The sequence below is a fragment of the Camelus dromedarius genome, chromosome 16 (assembly GCF_036321535.1).
Source record: "Camelus dromedarius isolate mCamDro1 chromosome 16, mCamDro1.pat, whole genome shotgun sequence".
Lineage (NCBI taxonomy): Eukaryota > Metazoa > Chordata > Mammalia > Artiodactyla > Camelidae > Camelus > Camelus dromedarius.
In genome coordinates this window covers 36,687,948-36,708,432 of record NC_087451.1, presented here as the reverse complement: position 1 = coordinate 36,708,432, position 20,485 = coordinate 36,687,948, and the positions used below count along the sequence as shown (strand labels likewise).

At 36.8% G+C, this 20,485-nt stretch overlaps 1 protein-coding gene across 3 annotated transcripts in view; it reads right to left on the bottom strand.

Annotated features, from left to right (window-relative positions):
* Positions 1-20,485, bottom strand: part of ABCA5 (ATP binding cassette subfamily A member 5) — a 60,350-nt gene that overhangs the window by 5,211 nt on the left and 34,654 nt on the right. For 2 of the 3 annotated variants that reach the window (XM_031468966.2, XM_031468964.2), the window contains 14 exons: positions 18,135-18,304; positions 15,475-15,602; positions 14,899-15,036; positions 11,814-11,927; positions 8,951-9,121; positions 7,714-7,827; positions 7,184-7,318; positions 5,592-5,666; positions 4,972-5,063; positions 2,081-2,207; positions 1,658-1,775; positions 1,465-1,556; positions 453-628; positions 6-81 (listed from right to left, as the gene is read on the bottom strand). In XM_031468966.2, coding sequence (XP_031324826.1) covers positions 6-81; positions 453-628; positions 1,465-1,556; positions 1,658-1,775; positions 2,081-2,207; positions 4,972-5,063; positions 5,592-5,666; positions 7,184-7,318; positions 7,714-7,827; positions 8,951-9,121; positions 11,814-11,927; positions 14,899-15,036; positions 15,475-15,602; positions 18,135-18,304 — 1,726 coding nt within the window. Of the gene's footprint in view, positions 1-5; positions 82-452; positions 629-1,464; positions 1,557-1,653; positions 1,776-2,080; positions 2,208-4,971; positions 5,064-5,591; positions 5,667-7,183; positions 7,319-7,713; positions 7,828-8,950; positions 9,122-11,813; positions 11,928-14,898; positions 15,037-15,474; positions 15,603-18,134; positions 18,305-20,485 lie in introns of those variants that run through there. The other variant, XM_064495609.1, reaches the window with a different exon arrangement.

Sequence of the window (20,485 nt, the reverse complement as noted above, 5' to 3'; positions counted from 1 at the left end):
AGTACCTTTCGCTTGATTCCTGCAGGTAGTTTCTTTACAGTTTTCTGAAGATGTTCTTTTAAATCAAGTGCATTTGTTATTCTGCAAATCAGATAACATGAGTGTACAGTGATATACAAAAACACAAATACAATTGTTTGTGACTGCTGACATTGTTTTTTTTCTAGGACAGTTATTCAGTTAAAGTTCATTTTAAATAAATATCTTGATTAAAAGGTTCACTCTAAAGTAAAATAAGTTTTATGACATTTATGGATACATTTATTCTGTAATTAAAAATGTTTCCTTTTTATTTTCGTAGCTGTCAAAATTTGCTAAAGAATGTAAGAAAAACTAATGATTATTTTACATGAAAATTCTGATCCACGGAAATGCCTGTTATGAAATTTTAAAACTATAGAGCGTAAACCTTTCTCCAGGTAACAAAAGGTTTCTAAAGAAAATTATCTTACCGATTTATGACCTCTTTCATGTCACCTGCACTCATTCCTTTCACTGCTCCATAAATTTCAAAATGTTCCTGTAATGTAATATCTGGCCACAGTGGGTTTATCTGAGGACAGTATCCCATACACTTACTGGAATCATTGTCTTCAGTTGGGTCTGAAGAATAATCTCCTAGAAATACCTATAGAAATATAAATCGATATTAAATAACTATTTTTTGCTCAACTTACATTGTAAAGGAAGTGGCACGTGGGTTAATTCAAACTCTGTCCTAGAGTCAGGGTGATACTAGGTCAGATTTTCACTCCTTTCTGATGAAGAAAGGACATACGCAGCTAAGCTGGAGTTCAGCGACATGGCCAGAAAGGGTGATTAGGAAGGCAGGGCTGTGTGGGAAGGCCAGCTCAGTTTCTACTAGGAGGATCAGGGGCCCCACTGAGAGGTGATTTTTGAGCCAAGGAAATAGTGAATATGGTCATTTGGTTTTCTATAGGGTAAGGAACACCCAACATAAAGAACACCTAAGGCAAAAGAAAAGCATAAAGTGTGCCTGGCATTTTCCAGGAAAGCAATGAGCCAGTGTGGTTGGTGTGAAGTAAGCAAGGGGGGAGAGAAGGAGGAGGAGGGGGCAGAGCAGTTCTGTGAGGTTTCCACAAAGTAGAGAGTAGTATGCTTACAGTCAACGACTAACTGATGGCAGGGTCAAGAATAGCTCCTTTATTTTCTGAAGTTAATACAATGGTCTTCTATTAAGTGAGTGGACAAATCACCCACACTTGTAATAATCATAAAAGCAGAAATTCTGTATGTGTGTGTTCTGCATGTGTGGTATGGAAATTTCACTGTGTACATTATTCTCACAGACAACCAAAAAGATCATAATTTGAATTAAGATACCCTAAAAATTTAATATTAAAAACATAAAATTTGAGCATCAAAATCCTATTTGTCACTAGGAAGTGTGTTTTAATTAAAAATATAAATCATATTCAACATATCCCAACCCTTATATCATACCTGGCCTGAAGTTGGTTCTAGATCACCAACCAGAATATTAATAATTGTGCTTTTGCCTGCACCATTTGGACCCAGCAGTCCCAAGATCTCGCCTAAAGGAATTGAAAGAAAAATCATCATATGAAAATCAAACTAAAAAAGTGAAAATTGCTCATCTGGAAAAGTTATTTAAGAAAAAAAATTAAATACCAGCCTTTTTTCACACAGAAGGAGACGTATTTATTTGCCACTTTCTTTACTCTTCTTGTAAGAAGAAAATCTTTCTTGTCATCATATTCTTTATGCAAATTGTTGACCATAATGGCTGGTTTCTAATAAAGGAAATAAGATTTTAAAAGAGTAAATCGGGTACCTATTGGTAAATGACAGGCTATCTACACCTCAGGTCCACACCACAAGAACTATATTTGCTAATAAGGGGTATTATATAACTCAATATCCACTTATGACTGAAATAATGGCTGATTCAAAAGCAAGTGGACAAAAATATTTTTTCAAGACAGGCTTTTCTCAGGTTGATTCACATGGAAAGGAGAGTATTTTTCAAAGTAACTTCTGTGCAGGAGGAACTGATCATTGTACACAGCATATGACTTAGCAATAAAGACCAAATTACCTCCTCACAACAGTGGCAGCTCATCAACTCTTTGACCTTCAGCCTTTCAGCTTTGACATCCTCATCTTCATTCTCATTGCTTGCTGGTTCTGGAAACTTCCTACTTTTGGACTTTTTTGAAAGGTTCCTAATATATATTTTCAAATGATTAAAATGGTAAGAAATTCAAGCACGACATCGAGAAAAGACTGAAGAAATACATCAACATGAGATCTGTTATCTGTTATCAGAGATCAGTTCGCTCTTAAAGGTGGAAATTACAGAGCTATTTTTCATTCACTGATACCAGCTGGAAATTATCTAAATTCATTCATTTATGCAACAATTATTTATGACCAGCATGCATCAAGCACTAACTCACAGAAAGACAAAAAGATAAAAACAAAAACACAGACCCTGCTCTCCAAGAATTCACATCTTACATCTTGGGTGCACACGAGATTGCCCAGGCAGCAGGGATACAGAGGGCTGGTCAGAATCCACAGGACACCACAAAGGTGGGCAGAGGGAAAAGTGCTTCCAGAGGAAATTCTGAAGTACTATTAAGAGAGCTAAAGAGGCAAATGGAAGTTGACGTTATGGGGCGGGGGGTGGGGTGCAGAGAAAGAGGAGAAAAGTTTAAAGAGGAAGAAGCCAATCATATTAAAGGCTGCAGATTAAACAAGTTGAGTCTTGTCTACTTGACAAGGCAAAGAGGAAGTCATTAGTTGTCTACTGAAAACAGCAGCAAGCAAGAGGTAAGTAAGTAAGACCAGAAACCAGAGGGCAGGGAGGTGAGAAACTGGAGATGGAAGCTTTCTGGCCATGAAAGGAAAGAGAGCTGGGATAAGAGCTAGTCAGGAATTCAGGCTTAAATGAAATTTATGAGTTCTGAGATCTGTTCCTTTGTTTTATAGGAGAAAGGTAACCCTCTCCCCAAAGGAGAAAATACTCTATTAAGATCTTAAAGGGAAAGATACAGAAAGAGAAGAGAGACTGAGCAACACTCTTAAGTAGACAGAACAAATGAAGACGTGGATAACAGGAGGGACACTGTCCTCTGGGACTGGGAAAAAGCAAAAAATGATGGAACATGTGGATTAAGTGTGTAAAAATTTTACAATTTATGATTAGGTGCTTCTGTTTTCTGAGACGGGTGGCAAGATCATCCACTGAGAGGTGAGAAATGAGGTGAGGTGAATTTGAGAATCTGAGCGATACAAAGAAGGCGCGGGATAACAATGGAAAAGGAGAAGGAAGGTGCTGACGAGGTAAACGTGTAGGGTTACCAACAGCGTTAAAGCAGGGCTATGTGGAACAGACATGCAATATCATTAAACTGTACTTTTATGTTATTTTTTCTCTAGCATATAATTAAGTTCACCAAAAATTATGATTCTTAGTGGACAGGTCAAAGAGATACAGAAGTTTAGGATGCTGAGAGAGGGTGACAGTGATGAATCATGTGAGCAAGGCTGAAAGAGGAAAAAGTAAAAATGGATTAGCTGATGCATTCAGGAGAAAAGAGAAAACTCGAGGGTACGAAGCTACAGGAGAAGAGTCCAACAGGACGAACAAGATGAGAAAGCTAGAAAAATAGTTACTGGTAGAGCTGGACACTGGAGTTTTAGGTTTTCCAGATGAAGTGAAGAGCAGTGATGGCACGGCTCTGATGCCAACAGATGGGGGAAGGGGAGCTAGGGTGTTGGAACGGTGATCTGTGTGGATCCTGAACTCTCCCCCAAATGACAGCAGGAACAAGGGCAAAGATGAAAAGGGCGAGCACCTGGATGTGGATGTGGGGAGCATCCGGTGGTTAACCAATAACCATCATACATTTATCAATACTTTCCAGTTTTCTACAGAATGTTAATACTCAGCAAATAAACAAATATATGAGAAATAGAAAAACAGAAATTCAGAACCAATTTAATTCCAACAGCCACATTTCAGTAAATAATTCTCCTTCAAATTTAAAACATCCTATGAAAAGAATATGCAGAGACTTGGAGAAAGTATTTTCAAATCATATCTGATAAGAGATTTGTATCCAGAACATACAAAGAACTCGTAACTCAATACTATAAAGATAACCCAATTTCTTAAATGGTCAAAGGGTTCAAACTGACATTTCTCTCAAGTAGATATAAAAATGGACAATAAGCACACACAAAAAGATGCTCAACATCATGAATCGTTAGGCAAATGCAAATCAAAACTACAATGAGACACCAATTCACACCCCGAAAAAGAGCTAAAATCAAAAAGACAAACAATAACATGTATTGGCAAGAACGCGCAGAAAACAGAACCCTCAAATGTTCCTAGCAGGAATGCAAAATGGTGCAGCCACTTTGGAAAACAGTCTGGCAGTTCTTCAAAAGGTTAAACACAGGACCCTTTAATTCCATTCCTAGGTATGCACCCAAGAGAAATGGAAACATATGTCCACACAAATACTTGTGCACAAATGTGCATCACTGCATTATTCACAATAGCCAAAAAGCGGAAACAACTCGAGTGCCCATCAACTGACGAAGAGATCAAGTGTGGTATATCCACACAATGCAGTGTTACTCAGAAAACAAAAAAAGGTCATGAAATGCTGCTACATGCTGCAACAGGGATGGACTTTCAGAACACTATGTCAAGTGAAGCAGCTAGACAAAAAGAGACCGTATCTCGCATAATTCCATTTTATGAATGTGAAACAGGCAAATCTAGAGAGACAGAAAGTAGATTAGTGGTCAGACAGGGTTAGTGGGCAGCTGAGGGAGGAAAGGGAAGTGACTACTAATGGTACAAGGTTTTTGTGGTGATGGAAATGATCTAAAATTAGATTATGATGGTGGCTACACAACTCTATAAATAAAAAATAAATAAATAAATAAATAAATAAATAATTAACTGACCTGAAAAAGGGATCCTTTCTTAGTGATCTGCCCCCATATTTTTTCTCATAGTACTGCAAGAGTAAAATCCACAGCACACACTGCAGGTAAGGCTAAAAGAAAAACATGTAACAGCTCATGACAGTCATTTGGGTTTTTTATTTTTACCTCTATACCAACAGAACCAAAACCGCATACATCAGGTTCCTTACTATCACCAGAAAAATTCACCACAATTTTTTCTGCATGTCATACAATGAGTTAAGAATCAACGTTAATACAAACCAAGGCAGATTTTTAGTAAAATGATCCTTCACGTATTTTCCTACCTCTGTAAAGTTCATTTGTTGTCAGCTTCATAAACTATAATTTTTTTTAAAAAAAGCTTTGCTTTTGTTTCTATGGAAGTCAGAATTATTATTAAACAGAATTAATGACATGTGCAAAAGCCAAGTATATTAAAGTGGACACATTCAGTAAGTGAAAGGTTTTACCAATGAAATGCGCATTAGCTAGCATTAACTAACACACTTGACATTTTATGCACCTTCATTTTTATGCAACAGGATAAAAACTAAAATAGAGTGGGAATGATAGAACCAAACTATTCTTAAGGTCACATGCTAACAGTTACTTCTTACCGATATAACAGCCACCAAAAGCCTATCCCATGGGTTGTAGGTGTCCTCACTTTTCTGATTATTCTTCCAAGAAGCCTAAGACAAAAATTTTTGAAAATTTATGTGGCTGGGTTACTGTGATATAATATTTGGCCTCTGACAACAGTTCCTGGCACACAAGTTCTAAAGCCCTTGGAATTTCCCGAGTGACAGAGGTGACAGGAGTGTCATTATTTAGGACAAGCCCCTCTCAACCTCAGCCGAGTTTATACTAATGACATTTATACTCCCGAAGGATGGAGGCAGATGGCCAGAGGGACCAGCCACAGACTGGAGAGCTGGAACTTTCAGCCCCTTTTATTCACCGCCTGGGAGGGGAGAAGGGCTGAGACAGCTTAGCTCATCACGCCTGAGTAATGGAACCTCCATGGAGTCTCACACAGCATTCCGAGTGCTTCCAGCTTGGGGGACGTGGACGCACCTATATGCTGCGAGGGCGGCACTCCAAACTGCACGGGGACACAGGCCCAGGCCTCTGCACTGGGGACCCTTCCAGACCTCGCCCTGTGAACCTCCTCTCCTGGCTGTTTATTTGTATACCCATGATGATAAACCACTGACAGTAAATAAATGGCCTCCCTGAGTTCTGGGAGCCATGATGGCAAACTACAGAACCTTCTGAGAAGGCTGTTCACGGGAACCCTTGATCTGTAGCCAAGTCAGAAAGAAGTGTGGGTAAGCTGGGGACCCACTGCTTGTGACTGGAATCTGAAGTCAGGGGGCAGCCTAGGGGACTGCATCCTTATCCCGTGGGGTCTGTGCTAACTCTGGTTAGTGTCAGAATTGCTTAATGTGAGGGGAAAACCTACACATTGGGTGTCAGGAGCCTTGTGAGCAAAGGAAATGATTTTCTTTTAGCTGCAATACGTAGAAATATTTGGATTAAAATTTTTTTAATGTATTTTGTCCAGCAAACACGTCTTCTCTGTAAACTTGCTAGTTATTAATATTAGTAGCCATGTTTTGTAGTTAGATTAAAATCTTCCCCACCCCAAAATATTCCTATCAGAGCGGGTATAAATTAAACTTATAAACTGAAGCCATAAAGTGTGGGGGGTAGAGGAGTAGGGAGGTTTCTGAGTAGAATTAATCAGCAATCATCTTTAGACAATAATTCATCAACTAAATTTTTTTCTAATTACACAGAATTTTTTTCAATTAATAAGGCAGAAGAAAACAATTTGTTTCTTCATTTTTTTTCTTGTTTTCTCTCGTCCCTTTATAGTACAATACATTGTTTAGTCCTTGAAAACGCCCCCAAAATAAATACTGACTGCAGTCAGATCATATTCCTAATTTATGTACGTTGTTTAGGGCATGAAAGAACATGTGGACACAGTCCTTCTCCTTTGAGAATTGGCAGTTTAAAGACATGCTGGAAAAGACACCACAGTAATTTCAAATTGCTGCATTAATAATATTTAAATCAAGTAGTAGCAGCCAACTTGATTTTTTTTTTTTTTACTGTTTCAATATAAGAACTAAGATCTCAAAGATTAGGCTGTATTTATTTATAGTTTCCTAAAAAATATTAAAACACCTGACAGACCTACCTTTATGAAACAAATCAGGCAACCTAGAAGTGGGTAGATCGGAATGGCGATGCAAAAGGTGTAATGAAGAACAGCTGTCACTGCGTAGCCCATAAAGTAAGTTATTTCGGTGACTGCGATGCAAGCCAACGCTGTCTAAGGCAAAAAATGAGAAGACAAGGGAAAAGACGTTTAGAAATTTCATACCAACTTACTGTGTGCCTCAGCACTAACTATGCTTTTAATCCTCTAAGAAAACACGGAGCCACAGGAGATACTCAGCCGGGAAGTGTCAGAGCCCTGGTACCAGATGTTTGTAGCCGGCATCCTTGCCATGCCAGCCGTGAAATGCATTCAGTGTCATCCCTTCATAGAACGGATGGTGCGGAAGACAAATATACACACAAAAAGGTGCTGCTAGCTAGCTATCTTAAGTTCTGCACTTAGAAAAGAGACAGCAACATTTTGGAGTATAATCATGAAAAGGGTTCACTGCTTGTAAAGAACGTGCTTTGAAAACCCGAGATGAAATAATATAAAGTGTGACTTACCACAGAATAGATAAATGACCAAAATTCCTTGGTATTTAAAATTTTTTTAAAGGTGAAAGAAGTTACATAGGTAAACAGAATAACTGACGGAACATAACCAATAAGGCAAAAAACCTGTAAAACAGAAATGTGTATTTTTATTAAAAATATGAATAGCTAGCAATATGCATGATGCAAAATACTAGTCACATTAAAACATTAAATTATTCTTCAAATTTTATTGCTCAACAAGTCACTCCAAAAACTGAAATTGCGGTTACTCGAGCAGCTACCATCCACATTTCTCCTAAATTACTAAAACTCACGCTTTTAAAACTGTTAACCCAAGCTTGAATAAGTCATTTAGACCAAACACTATTTGTAGCTCTTTTTTATGTCAAGTAAAATGCTATCCAGAGTTGGTTACAACTTTATCAATCTCAATCAAGTATTAGCTAACCTTTAACATACAGCGCTTAATGCATTTTATAAATTATTAAGAAAAACATTTATTAATTTATAAGGTAGACATTAATATGCAAAGTCAGTATGCTCTCTGGCAAAACTGCTAAGTTTATTTTTAGCAACCGCAGCCTACCTAGCTGTTTTCTTTTTTCTAATATAACTCATAGGAAGGGGTCCAGTATCATTCGCTGACATATGAATATGAATGCAAATTACACTCTTCCTTACTACCTAAAGCCATATTTTAAACTATGGAATAAAGGGGCTTCTTTGTGAAACTATTTTCAGGCACAGAGACAAAGAAGAAGTGTTTAAGTACGCCTGATTACACACAAATAGGCAGTTTACATGAAAAACCACCTTAGTTTCAAGGAACTATTTTATAACAGTAAATTTATGTTTCCAAAAATTGCTTATAGCAAAAATAGATTTAAAAAGATTTTTTTTAACTATACTAAATATCTTGCAATAACTTTTAATGAAAAAGAATATGAAAATGAATATATGTATGTATATGCATGACTGGGACACTGTGCTGTACACCAGAAACTAACACACTGTAACTGATTGTACATAAATTTAAAAAAATTTTAAATATATCAAAAATTGCTTATAGCAGTATAAATAGCATTGATTTTAAGTATCATATACAATAGTGAAATAGATGCTGATTCTATTTTTTGTTAAAAATAATATCAAAATTACTCAGCCAATTGTCACATTTCTGAAGATTTAGTTTTATAAATTAACATTTTAATTACAAATAGCGTGAGTATAACGGATGTTAACTTACCACAGAAAGGAACTTTGCAGGATAAAAATATAAACCATAATGAAATGCAAATAAACTTCCTAGCATCAAAATAAGAACGACAAAAAATAAGGGGATATCAACAATAGCTTGTCCAATCCAATATGCAGATGGCAAAAGACCCGAAAGTTTAAGTTGAGTATAAGCTTTGATCTAAAAAGAAAAGGGGAAAATTGATTACAGCTTTAAACCTCTTCCAAACAGAAAGCTCTAGCAAATTACTGTAGAACTCTTCATTTTACATCAACAAAAAACATCACATTCCCAGTCGACACCTTACAGCTAAATGTAAATTCCACTCAGCCTTTAATGTTGGCTCATTATTTCTGAAGTGCAACAATCTCAAAAATTTTTTTCAGCGTCAGAATACAGCAGTGCTTCTGACAAACACAAAACTAAGAGGGAAAGGTGTCACGGGGGTTACTGCTGTGCAAAATACACCTGCTTTTGAAATTCTGTGGAAACAGAGAAAAAATATGTTTAAGAAAAAGGATTCTCACTTTTAAATACTGACCTTTCACGAAAACACTAGTACATGGCCAAGAACCCCCTGATTTACACAAGGCTTTCGGCTTAAGTGTGAAATTCTGTGCTGATGATGCATTGGAAAGCCTTTTACTCGATCATGTGTAGCACAAATGTTAGCTGTTACTACTACACAAGTGAACAGCATTTTCATCTGTACCAACAGTAAACTTAAATGATCACAGATTTCCTCATGCTCTCATGCTCTCATTATTTAATCTAAAATTGTTTAAGTCTTCCATAAATCCAACAATCTATTCAGTTGATTTTTGTCACCCATAAAAACTTCTACTCCTAAAAATTAGGGGTATTATATGAAAGAGCTTGTCATAGAGGAGGTGAGAGAGGCACGGACTGTAAAGATCAGTTAAGAAGAGGAGACACGATTTTTAAAAATGGACAGCGTTCGCGTTCAATGAATTAGAACACAAATGTAAATTCCAACGTAAGTCTAAAAACGTAAACCAAGTAAAATACAGTCATTCTGGATACCCCACGCTGCTGGCATCCATACACTGCTGGTGGGAATGTAAACTGGTTTATCCACTCTGGAAAATAGTTCAATGACCTCTTATAAAACTAAATATGCAATCACCATATGACGCAGCAACGGTACTCTTGGGCATTTATCCCAGAGAAATGAAAACTTACGTTCACAGAAAAACCTGTCGCAAATGTTCACAGCAGCTTAATTCGTGACGTCAAAACTAGAAACTAACCCAGATCCACACCACAGAATACCACCCAGCAATAAAAAGGAATAAACTATTGGTACACACAAATTAAGATGAATATCCAGGGAATTACGCTCAGTGAGAAAAGCCAGTATGCTATGATTCCCTTTGCACATTTTTGAAATACCAAAATCATAGAAATGGAGAACAGGTCGGTGGTTGCCAGAGGTCAGGAAGGGAGTGAGGTGGATGGATGTGTGGGCTTGGAAAACACAACCAGAGGGACCTTTGTGGCAATGGTGCTTCTCTGCACCCTGACTGCGTTGATGTCAATATCCTGCTTGTGATGCTGGACTACAGTTTTGCAAGATGCTACTACTGGGGTACAGTCAGGGGGTCAGGGTACATACGATCTTGCTGTATTACTTCTTACAACCTAATATGAATCTACAGTTATCTCTAAATAAAAATTTGAATTAAAAAGCATTTAAGTTGAAACAAGTAAGAAAAAATGCAACTGGCTAGTAAGTTTCAAGTCTGAGTGGTGGGGGGTTACGGATACTTTTAATTTTCCTAATACTTTCCTATATTTTCTAGATTCCTATATATATTACATAAATATGTATATATTTATAACAAAAAATCAAATGTACTTTAAAAAATTCTCCTGAGACTCATGTATTAGTTTCACACTACAGAAAATTATTAAAAGATGTAACTGTCTGCTATGAGGCTTAACCTCATTAATAATCACCCTGTGTAAATTAATTCACATAAATTTGCTACCACTGAACTAAGAACAGACATGGAGAGAATGAGAATTTTGACTGGAAGAGTAAGATGGAGCCAATCTCAGCAGAGTGAAAGGGGGAAAGGCTTTGAACAGCCAAAAGAGAGGACAAGATCACTACCTGCCTGGTGGACGTCCAAAGAGAAAGAAGAAGGCAAAAAATAAGCAAACAAACAACAATGACAACAAAACACCAATGCTCTGCACACACAGCAGTTTTCTGAGGCCCTGGTGATCAAAATCATTTTCTACCTAATTTTTTTTTTCATTTGACAAAAACTAAGTGCCTTATACATTCAATACATTCTTTGAAAGGTTAAAAAAAAAGAGGCAGTTCACTGTACCAACTAAGAACTTAAGGATCACAGTCAGTTCCTAGATCTACTACTTAAACAAGCTACGTCAACACATTATATGAACGCTCCATCCACCATCTCCTGACCCACAAGTGGGTAACAGAAAACTCACCTCACAGTGCTGTAAGGATGGAAGGACATAACATTTAAAGCACACGGCTACTGTATAGCACTGGGAAATATATTCAATATCTTGCAGTAGCTCATGGTGGAAAAGAATATGAAAATGAATATATGTGTGACTGAAGAATTGTGCTGTACACCAGAAACTGACACAACATTGTAAACTGACTATAATTCAATAAAAAAATAATAATAAGGTACATGGCAAGCACCCAAATAATAAGTGATAGTTATTACTATTACTATAATAAGCATATTTATATTCCATTTACTTACTCTTGAAATAATAATTGCATGTAAGTCTTACACCCACACAAAGCAGGTTAATTTTCTAAGATAAGCAAAGTGTACCGGTAATTTTTTAACTGAGTCATTACCTTATGATTCTCTGCATTTTCCATGGCAAAGTAAGGTGGCATTGCGGTAACAATAACGCCAAGTAAAGCTGCTTGAAAATACAGCTCAACTCTAAAAACGATGTCTGTAATTTCCTGAAAGACAACCCACAGAAGAACAAACTGAGCTGGGAATCACTTTACGTCAAATTATTACTTTCGGAAAGACTATCAAAACCTCTGAAGAAGCACATCTGGACATCTATCCCAGACAGCAGTCTACGTGAAAAAACACGTGGCAGGGTTAAGATGCAGCGAGCTACAGAACCAACTCTGACACTTACTAAATAGCTACATGATCCTGAACAAATTATTTTCTCATAGGAGTATACAGAATAATAGAGCGTGTAAACTGAGCTCCCCCATCTAATGAAAAGTAAGAATGTACATGAAGAGCAGTTAACATGTCCACCAGCAGTTCTATGCAATGAACATGACTCTCTCAGAATGACCTTTGATGCCTTCATTGGTTGCCTGGACTGAACTACGAGCCAGCTGGGATCGTGGCACCCTCTTCTTCTCCATTGGGAAAAGTTGTCCCCAAGCTCATCTTCCTATGGAACTAGGAACTTCTTATTCCCAGCAGAGGAGACTATAACTCCCACAGGCCCATGGATCCAGGTACAGGCAGCATGCCTTCCCAACCGGGTAAACATCGGGTGCCCCAAATGCAAACTACCCAGAACCACCCTCAACAAGGCCATTTCCTCACCCTTGTTCTTGAGCAGATACACCCACGGGACAGGGAAGGCACTCCAGCAGGCACACTGGCCCTGGTACACACGTTCCCCTACCACACGATAATGTGGAGACAGAGTGCATCTTGTTTTGAGTTTTTAGCAATGAAGCCAATTTCTTAATTCATGCCATACGATTCTGGACACTTTGCCTGAAACTCTGGCACAGTGCAGTAAAAGACCCAGATAGAATCAACAAATATGTAAGCTGAGCAGTGTAAGAAACGGAGGTTAATGAGATTACAGCTGAATTCAATTACATAGAATCTGATAAAGTAAGGGGGAAATGTGGAACACTGATAAGACTGTATCTTATTAGGAAAATTGAGCTTTAAAAAGTCTCATTTCTTTCCCTCTGGTTTTAAAAGATGGTATAGTATATGTCAATGAGTGATGGAAAATACAAGCTGCAAGATCTTTTGTAAGAGTTATGGATACATACAAACGTAGCAGCATCGTAAAAACATGTACGGGAATTATACATTTTGAACTGTGGTTACTTCATGGAGGAGAGAAAGAAACAAGAGGGATACACTAGAGATTTCAGCTGCACCTTTAAGAAAAAGTATGACAAGATACTAACATTTGAAATATTTGGGTAGTAGATACACGGTTGTTTATTTTCTGTAGGATTAAAACATTGCACAATAACAACAACAAAAATCCCAAGGGATGATCTACAACTTCAATGATTTCTACATCACCTACGCACCGGTGACTCACAAGTATTTACCTCCTGTCCAGAAACCTCTCCAGATTCATACATCCAAATGCCTACTACATGTCCATCAGGCAAATGCCACCAGGACAGCCACTAACTCCGTAGGCTCAGAAGTGAAGTCAGTTATCTCCATTCCATCAAAACGAAGCCAAAATCCCTCTTCTGTCTATACTCTCAAAATTGGTGAAAGATACTACTATGTACCACTTTTCCCAAAACTGTAAGAAATCTGAGGATTTCTTTTCTCCACCTCACAAATACAACAGTGATAAAGCACGCCACATATTGTTTAACATCTTTTTCCTCTGTCACTGTTGTTAGTGTCACTGCATGAACTCCGACGCTCCTCTCCTCTCATCTGAACTATTTAGTAAAAGAATCTCTGATCTCCACACCTTCCTTTCCTCTCCTCCACCACAGTTCCCTCCACAGAAATTCCCTGGCCTCCCTGGTGCCAGTGATCTTTTTAAAATGCAACTTTGATGTTCTTTGTCCCCATGTCTATTTAATCTTCGACGTGATTTCCATTTAAAAATGGCAAGAGTTGGGGAGAAGGTATAGCTCAAGTGGTAGAGCACATGCTCAGCATACACAAGGTCCTGGGTTCAATCCCCAGTCCCTCTTCCAAAAAATAAATAACTAAACCTAATTATCCTCCCTCCAAAAAAAATTTTTTTTTAAATGGCAGAAGATTAAAATACACTAAAAAAATTCGGGTGTAGATTACATAGCCATAAAGACAGAAAGTAGATTAGTGGTTGACTAGGGGTGGGTATCAGGGGAAACAGGGAGTGATTAACTGATAAGTACAAGCGTTTCTTGGGAGGAGTGATACAATATGAAACTGACTGTTGTGATAGTAGCAAAACTGGAGCATAATGGAAACCACTGAACTGTACATTTTTTATGGGTAAATTATATGGTGTATGAAGTACATCTCAATAAAGCTATTAAAAAACAGTATGAGGGGAGGATATAGCTCAAGTGGCAGAGTGCGTGCTTAGCAAGCACAAGGTCCTGGGTTCAATCCCCAGTACCTTCTCTAAAAAAATAAATAAATAACTAGACCTAATTACCAGCCCCTGCCCCCCAAAAAACAGTATGGCAACAGAAAATAGAAACCGCTATTACAGAAAGATATTTGTCCACTTATTTTTCAATAGATCAAAAACAACATAAGGATTGAGAGAAAAATGTTGAATATTTTTCTGGAGACTTAAGTGAACTTTCATATCTATAACCCAACAGTCCTATCTACAGGAAAAATGACTGTGTGGCTTCTCAAGGTTCAAAAATCCCAATATCTAGATTTTAGGTGAACAATATTCATTTTTAATTATCTAAATTTTTTTTCTGTGATTAACATAAAAAATATTCACACTTTATAAAAACATCAGTACCAAGACAGAATCTCCTTGACCCTGAAGTAAACTCGTACTAAAGAATCCTAAAACCAGGATGTGAACCATCCCCAGCTCAAGTTTTCAGACTAGGAGACATCACGAGTTGAACTTCTACAGAGTTCATCTGTGACTGTCACTTGGCTTTTAGTAGTTATTTTACACATACACACGCACACACACACACACACACTTTTAAGTTTGCTTACTTGAAAGAATGGGGTATTCCAGACCTGGATGCTTTCAGTCACATTGGAATGATAAAGATAGTAGTTACTAATGATATTCATCAATACAGGTAAAGAATAAACCATAGTACTGTTGAAAACAGCTGTAAAAACATAGTCCTACAATTCAAAAAGAGAGAGAGTTGTTACAGACTACACAGAAACACAAATGAACACATGTGTGATTGCTACGTACCAAGCTGCTCTCACCAATCAAGGTAATTCTCACTAATGACACTGACATCTGATTCAACAAATCACAGAAATAATGCCCAGTAAGAGATAAAGGCAACGTGGTTTGGGATCTGGGTATTTTGATATTTGAAACAAAACAGACAAAAAAAATAATAATTAAATTCCTCATAGGTTTACACATTGGTCCTCCACTAGGGCATAAAATACGTCATAAGTCAACACAGCTATCTATTTCCAGAAGTAAATTTTAATTTCCAACTAGTGAGGTCAAATCTGCAAATGATCACTTTGAGAGGAAGTATCTTAATGTTTCTTAACTTTCAAATGGGTATTCATTCATTCATTCACATACGTTCCTCTTACCTTTTCTGCCTGCATCACATTTAAAGCTGCACTATGGGGAGCGGCGGACACATAGTCACTGTCATTAAACATCGTCACCATTATGTTCTGGTTTGTGAAAAAGCTAATAAGATCACTGATATCTGAGTCTGGTATCAGCAAATAAGGAAATAATAAACAATCAGTTTAAACGAGAAACAGTCTTCGAACAACATTGGAAAGAGCTCTCTTTTAAAAAGAAATACTGTTATCTTCACTAGCTAAGACATGATTATGAACACTGGCTCTGGAACCAGACAGTCTGCATTCAAATCCAAGTCAATACATACACAGGCCTTAGAACTGAACGCGGCAGGCACGCAGTAATTGTGCAAATTTTAGCTGCTACTGCTACTAACAGTACATTGAAAGTTTACCCGTAATACTCACATGAAATCTGGTTAAATAGTGAGAATAAAAATCTATCTGGTAATTTTTTATAACAAGGCTCAGAAAGGTAGATGCGAGGGTGCGGAGTTAGGTAACATTGCTCCTTTGAGGATTTCTGTATGCTCTGAACAGACAGATTTTATAAATGTCATCTGCCTTACAATATTAAAGCATATAGCCAAGTCTCCACTTACAGTCTTGTAAAGTGCCCGGAGCCAAGGGAGAGACTTTGAATCCTGTCGGAGGTTTAAATCTATGCCAACATGCCTGATGAATGGAAATAGTACCTTGTCCATCGCCACGAAAGCCAGGATTCAAGGAAGGTCAAATGTGACTTTGAGAGAAATCAAAACCCAACAAAGGAAGACACTGTCAGTAACTGGGCTGTACGGCAGGGTGGCTCGGAGTCAGCACCAAACGTGAGCGTCAGAGAGAACGGTGCCTTTAGTGATATGCTTTTCACTCCTAATCTAGTGATCGCTCACCTCCAGATGCCAGCGTGGCCCTGTGCTCTTGAGAGAGAGCTCTATTATAACGGAAGGAACTGAACCAACTGTGAGACCAAAAGCTCTGCAAGGAGGGCAAGATCTCACCCAGTATATACACACAAAGGCCAGTGACTCCTAAAGGAAACGTGCCTTCAGGGCCAAAAAGGCCCAAGAAAAGATGAGATATAGATATATCTTATATATATATATATATATATATATATATATATATACATATATACACACACACGTATATACACACACACGTATATACACACACACACATACGTATACACATATATATGTGTAAACAACTCCAGAAATACTAAAAAATGACATACGGGACAAAATTTTGAAAATACTAGCATTTCTGCAGATTAGCGAAAGTGAACTCAAAGCAGAAATACTTGAGACACATGTAGGATTCTCCAAACATGCAAAAACGTCACAGTATCAGAGTGTAAGGCTCCCTGTAGTACTACCATTCAGCAACATGAAATGTATATTAAAGCAAAACAAAAATTCTAATGAAAGAAAGAAATTGAAAACCATGACATTTTCTATCCAAGAGTGTTTTCTATCACAAAATACATTCTTCCTCCAAAAGAATAAAGGTTATATCATAAACTACAGCTACAATTTAAGAGTGATGTTTTTAACAGTTATTTCTAATTGTCCCTAAGCATGACTATTATTTTAACACTGGGCATAGATTTTCAGTTAACAGTGAATCAAAAAGGAAAGATATTAGAATATAGGTGAAGTGCTGGGAAATGTTAAACTGCCAAGAATTTGTGAATATTGAAAGGGTTATATGAAATGCAAATTTCCAACATATTTCAGTGAGATAAGCAAATGAGGCCACTTTTGTTTTTACTGTAAATTTGCCAGAGTTAGCAGCTTTAATTTTCCCTTCAAGAACTTTGGGACTACAATCCATCTATGCAGATGGGAGATGTTGTAGGAACATCTAATTTACGTAAAATTTTGATCTAGGTTAATATTTTGAAACTCAAAATCCAGTATCAGGTTTTAAAAATTTTATTCTGAACTTTTGCTCAAAGCAAAATGTTTTAAAATCTTTTCATATTTGATAATTATGTAATAAGAGTCAATAGCAAATCCAAAAATATCCATTACAGACTTAATGTATCTGATTACAGATATTTATATCTAAGGCAATTTTCCTTAATTCTGATTTTTCAGATAGTCTTTAAGAATTCTTTAAACACTACTATTTAGATATGTATCTGCATAAATATATGCTGTACCTCTTTCTTTGTTATTATATTATTTATTTTGGCAGGAGGGGAGGTAACTAGGTTTATTTATTTTTAGAGGAGGTCCTGGGGATTGAACCCAGGGCCTTGTGCATGCTAAGCAAGCGCTCTACCACTGAGCTATACCCTCCCCTATAACTCTGCCAAAAAGAGGGTTCTTCAACTTCTGAAGTTTATTTTGCTCATCATAAACTTTTAGATGAAATACACTCTGAGAACAATCTTGCTACTCTTAAAAAAAGGAAATTCTATGGTGATAAGCAGCTTAAATCAGAATTTTTTTAAACTGTCATTTACACTTAAACCAAAATTTCATTTCTGCAATATATTACTCAACATCAAGAAGGACTTTTATTTAGATTTGTGCAGACAGACCATGCCTTTACCTTACATATATTTCTAAAATCCAAATCTCTGGTCTATATCTACCCCTCACCCCCAGGCCCCAACCAACACACATTCACAGACCTTCACACACTCTCACCAGTAGAATTTTGAAGAAGCAGACTTGTTCTGTATTTATCAGGTTTATCTCCAGGTCTTAGGAAGTATAAGTCTGGAACAAGTTTGATGGGAACCACGGCATTCTTAAAAGAGTGATGCACCAGAAACATAAAAATCTGAACTGCAAAAAAAATTAAAAGCAGAAGCAACCTGAAAGGAAAAAATAATAATATAGTTCAAGGTACACTAAAATGTAAATCTACAAAAAAAAAAAAATCTTTCACATGACAGTTAAAAAGTACTCACTTTAAAAAAAAAAAGGAAAAAAACCCTGAAAAAGTAGCACTTGGGAGTAGAATTTCTACTTTCCAAAATGGTCTCATGACAGTATTGGAGAGAAAATCACTATTCAATGATAAAATCAAAAGTTACAAAATTATATTTTAGACCAGAGCCACCTTGAAATTTTTATAGCACGTGTAAACATGCAGTTATAACTTAAAAAAATAGACATATGTCAACATTTACATCTCTATTCTCCTGAAAGAACTATTTCCTGCCCTACTTCTTATTTACTCTCCATATATTTTAGAAAATATATAATACAAAAATATTTTAGATAAAAGGAAGAAAATAAAAAATACAGTGAAACTTCAAATGACTGTTGTCTTTAAAATTTCATCCTAACCACATCAATTTCCACTTCTCTTCTAGAGACAAAGATACACACAGTCAGTTAAAAGGATCATCATTGGCAGCTGGTCCAGCACATAATTCTATTACCCATTCAAAATGCCCTTCTATCTGGAAGGCAGATAACCTTCTGTCTTAGCCTGCAAAACACCTCGCATTATACGTGATCGGTGTCAAAACAAGTGGGTAGAGAGAGCTTAGATGATCACACTTTGGCATTTTATAATTTTCAGAAACCCTATAATTTTAAGTAATTCTTAAATTATTGAAAGTAGACCTAAATCAGCACTGCCAAAAGCATACAGCATTGACTCTAACTTCCTAATAAGTTAGTAAGGGTTTTAGGTTAAAAAAAAATTCATTGGAACCTCTGTGAGTTGAATCATTTCTTGACCATAGAACTTCTCATGTGTTCTTGTGTGCTAATGAACAAATCTTTCAGAGAGACAATATAAGATACAATATTTTCCAAATGCATAGATGGTCAAATATGTATTTGACCACAGGATACTTTTTGTAGTGGACTCAATGTCTGTCACCCTCCTCCCAAATTTATATGCTGAGGTCCTAATCCCCAAAGGGATGATATTTGAAGATGAGGGCTTCGGGAGGTAATCAGGGTTAGATGGGGTCATGAGGGCAGGGACCTCATGATGGGATGGCACCCTTCTAAGAAGAGGCCCCAGAGAGCTTGTTCTCCATCTCTCTTCTTTCGTGTGCACCAAGAGGTTCCGTGAGCACACAGCAAGACGGCGGCCCAGCCAGGAAGAGAGTCCTCATCAGAATCAGACCATGCTGCACCCTAACTGACCCGCAGCCTCGGGAACGGTGAGAAATTTCCATGATGCAGGCCACTCGGTCTATGTTATTTTGTTGTGACAGCCAGAGCTAAGACACTCTTACTGTTTTTCAGGGAGAATTTCATGAGAGCAGTATTCAATTAAATAAACTGAAACATGCCGATTTAAATCAATATTTTTCTTTCACTAATGCTGACCCAGGAATAAATCAAATATTTGATTGACATTTCTTTGCCTTTAAATAAACTTGCGCAAAAAAGTAAATGAATTCAGCATATTTCAAATATATAACAGAACTCTAATTCTTGATTATTAAGTTTTTTTTCTACTGCCATTTTGGCTCTAACAAGACAGTGCAGTATATGAAAGTACTTAATGTTATTTCTAAGTAATACAGTGTCTAGAAGCCCATGGGAACCTAACTGAGAGACACAAAGCCAAGTGGAAAAGAAGTCATTTTGATCCCAATTCTACTAGCTATAAACTTTTCTTTATATTTCCGTTTCTTCATCTGATAAATAAGAATAAAACTTATTCTTCTTGCTGTTTACAAAAAGTGGTCATAAATATTAGTAATAGAGGGGGAAAAAGTGTGAAAAATATAAATGCAAAACAAAATTTAAATACAAAGACAGTAATTAAAAAATTACACAATTAGAGAATATTATTTGTCACTCCCTCATTTTATTGATGATACAAAAAGTGTTAGTTTTTAAAAAGAGTAAGGCTCTAATGGTATTCAATGAAATTACTCTAGGCATAATTTCTTTTCCCTGACATTGTGAAATTACATTTTACATTTTAATCTTTCAAAACTATACAGATTATTTATATATGTCTGTATTTTAAAGATTAAGACGGTAAGACCAGTTTGTATCCTTAAAAAAAATTCATCAGG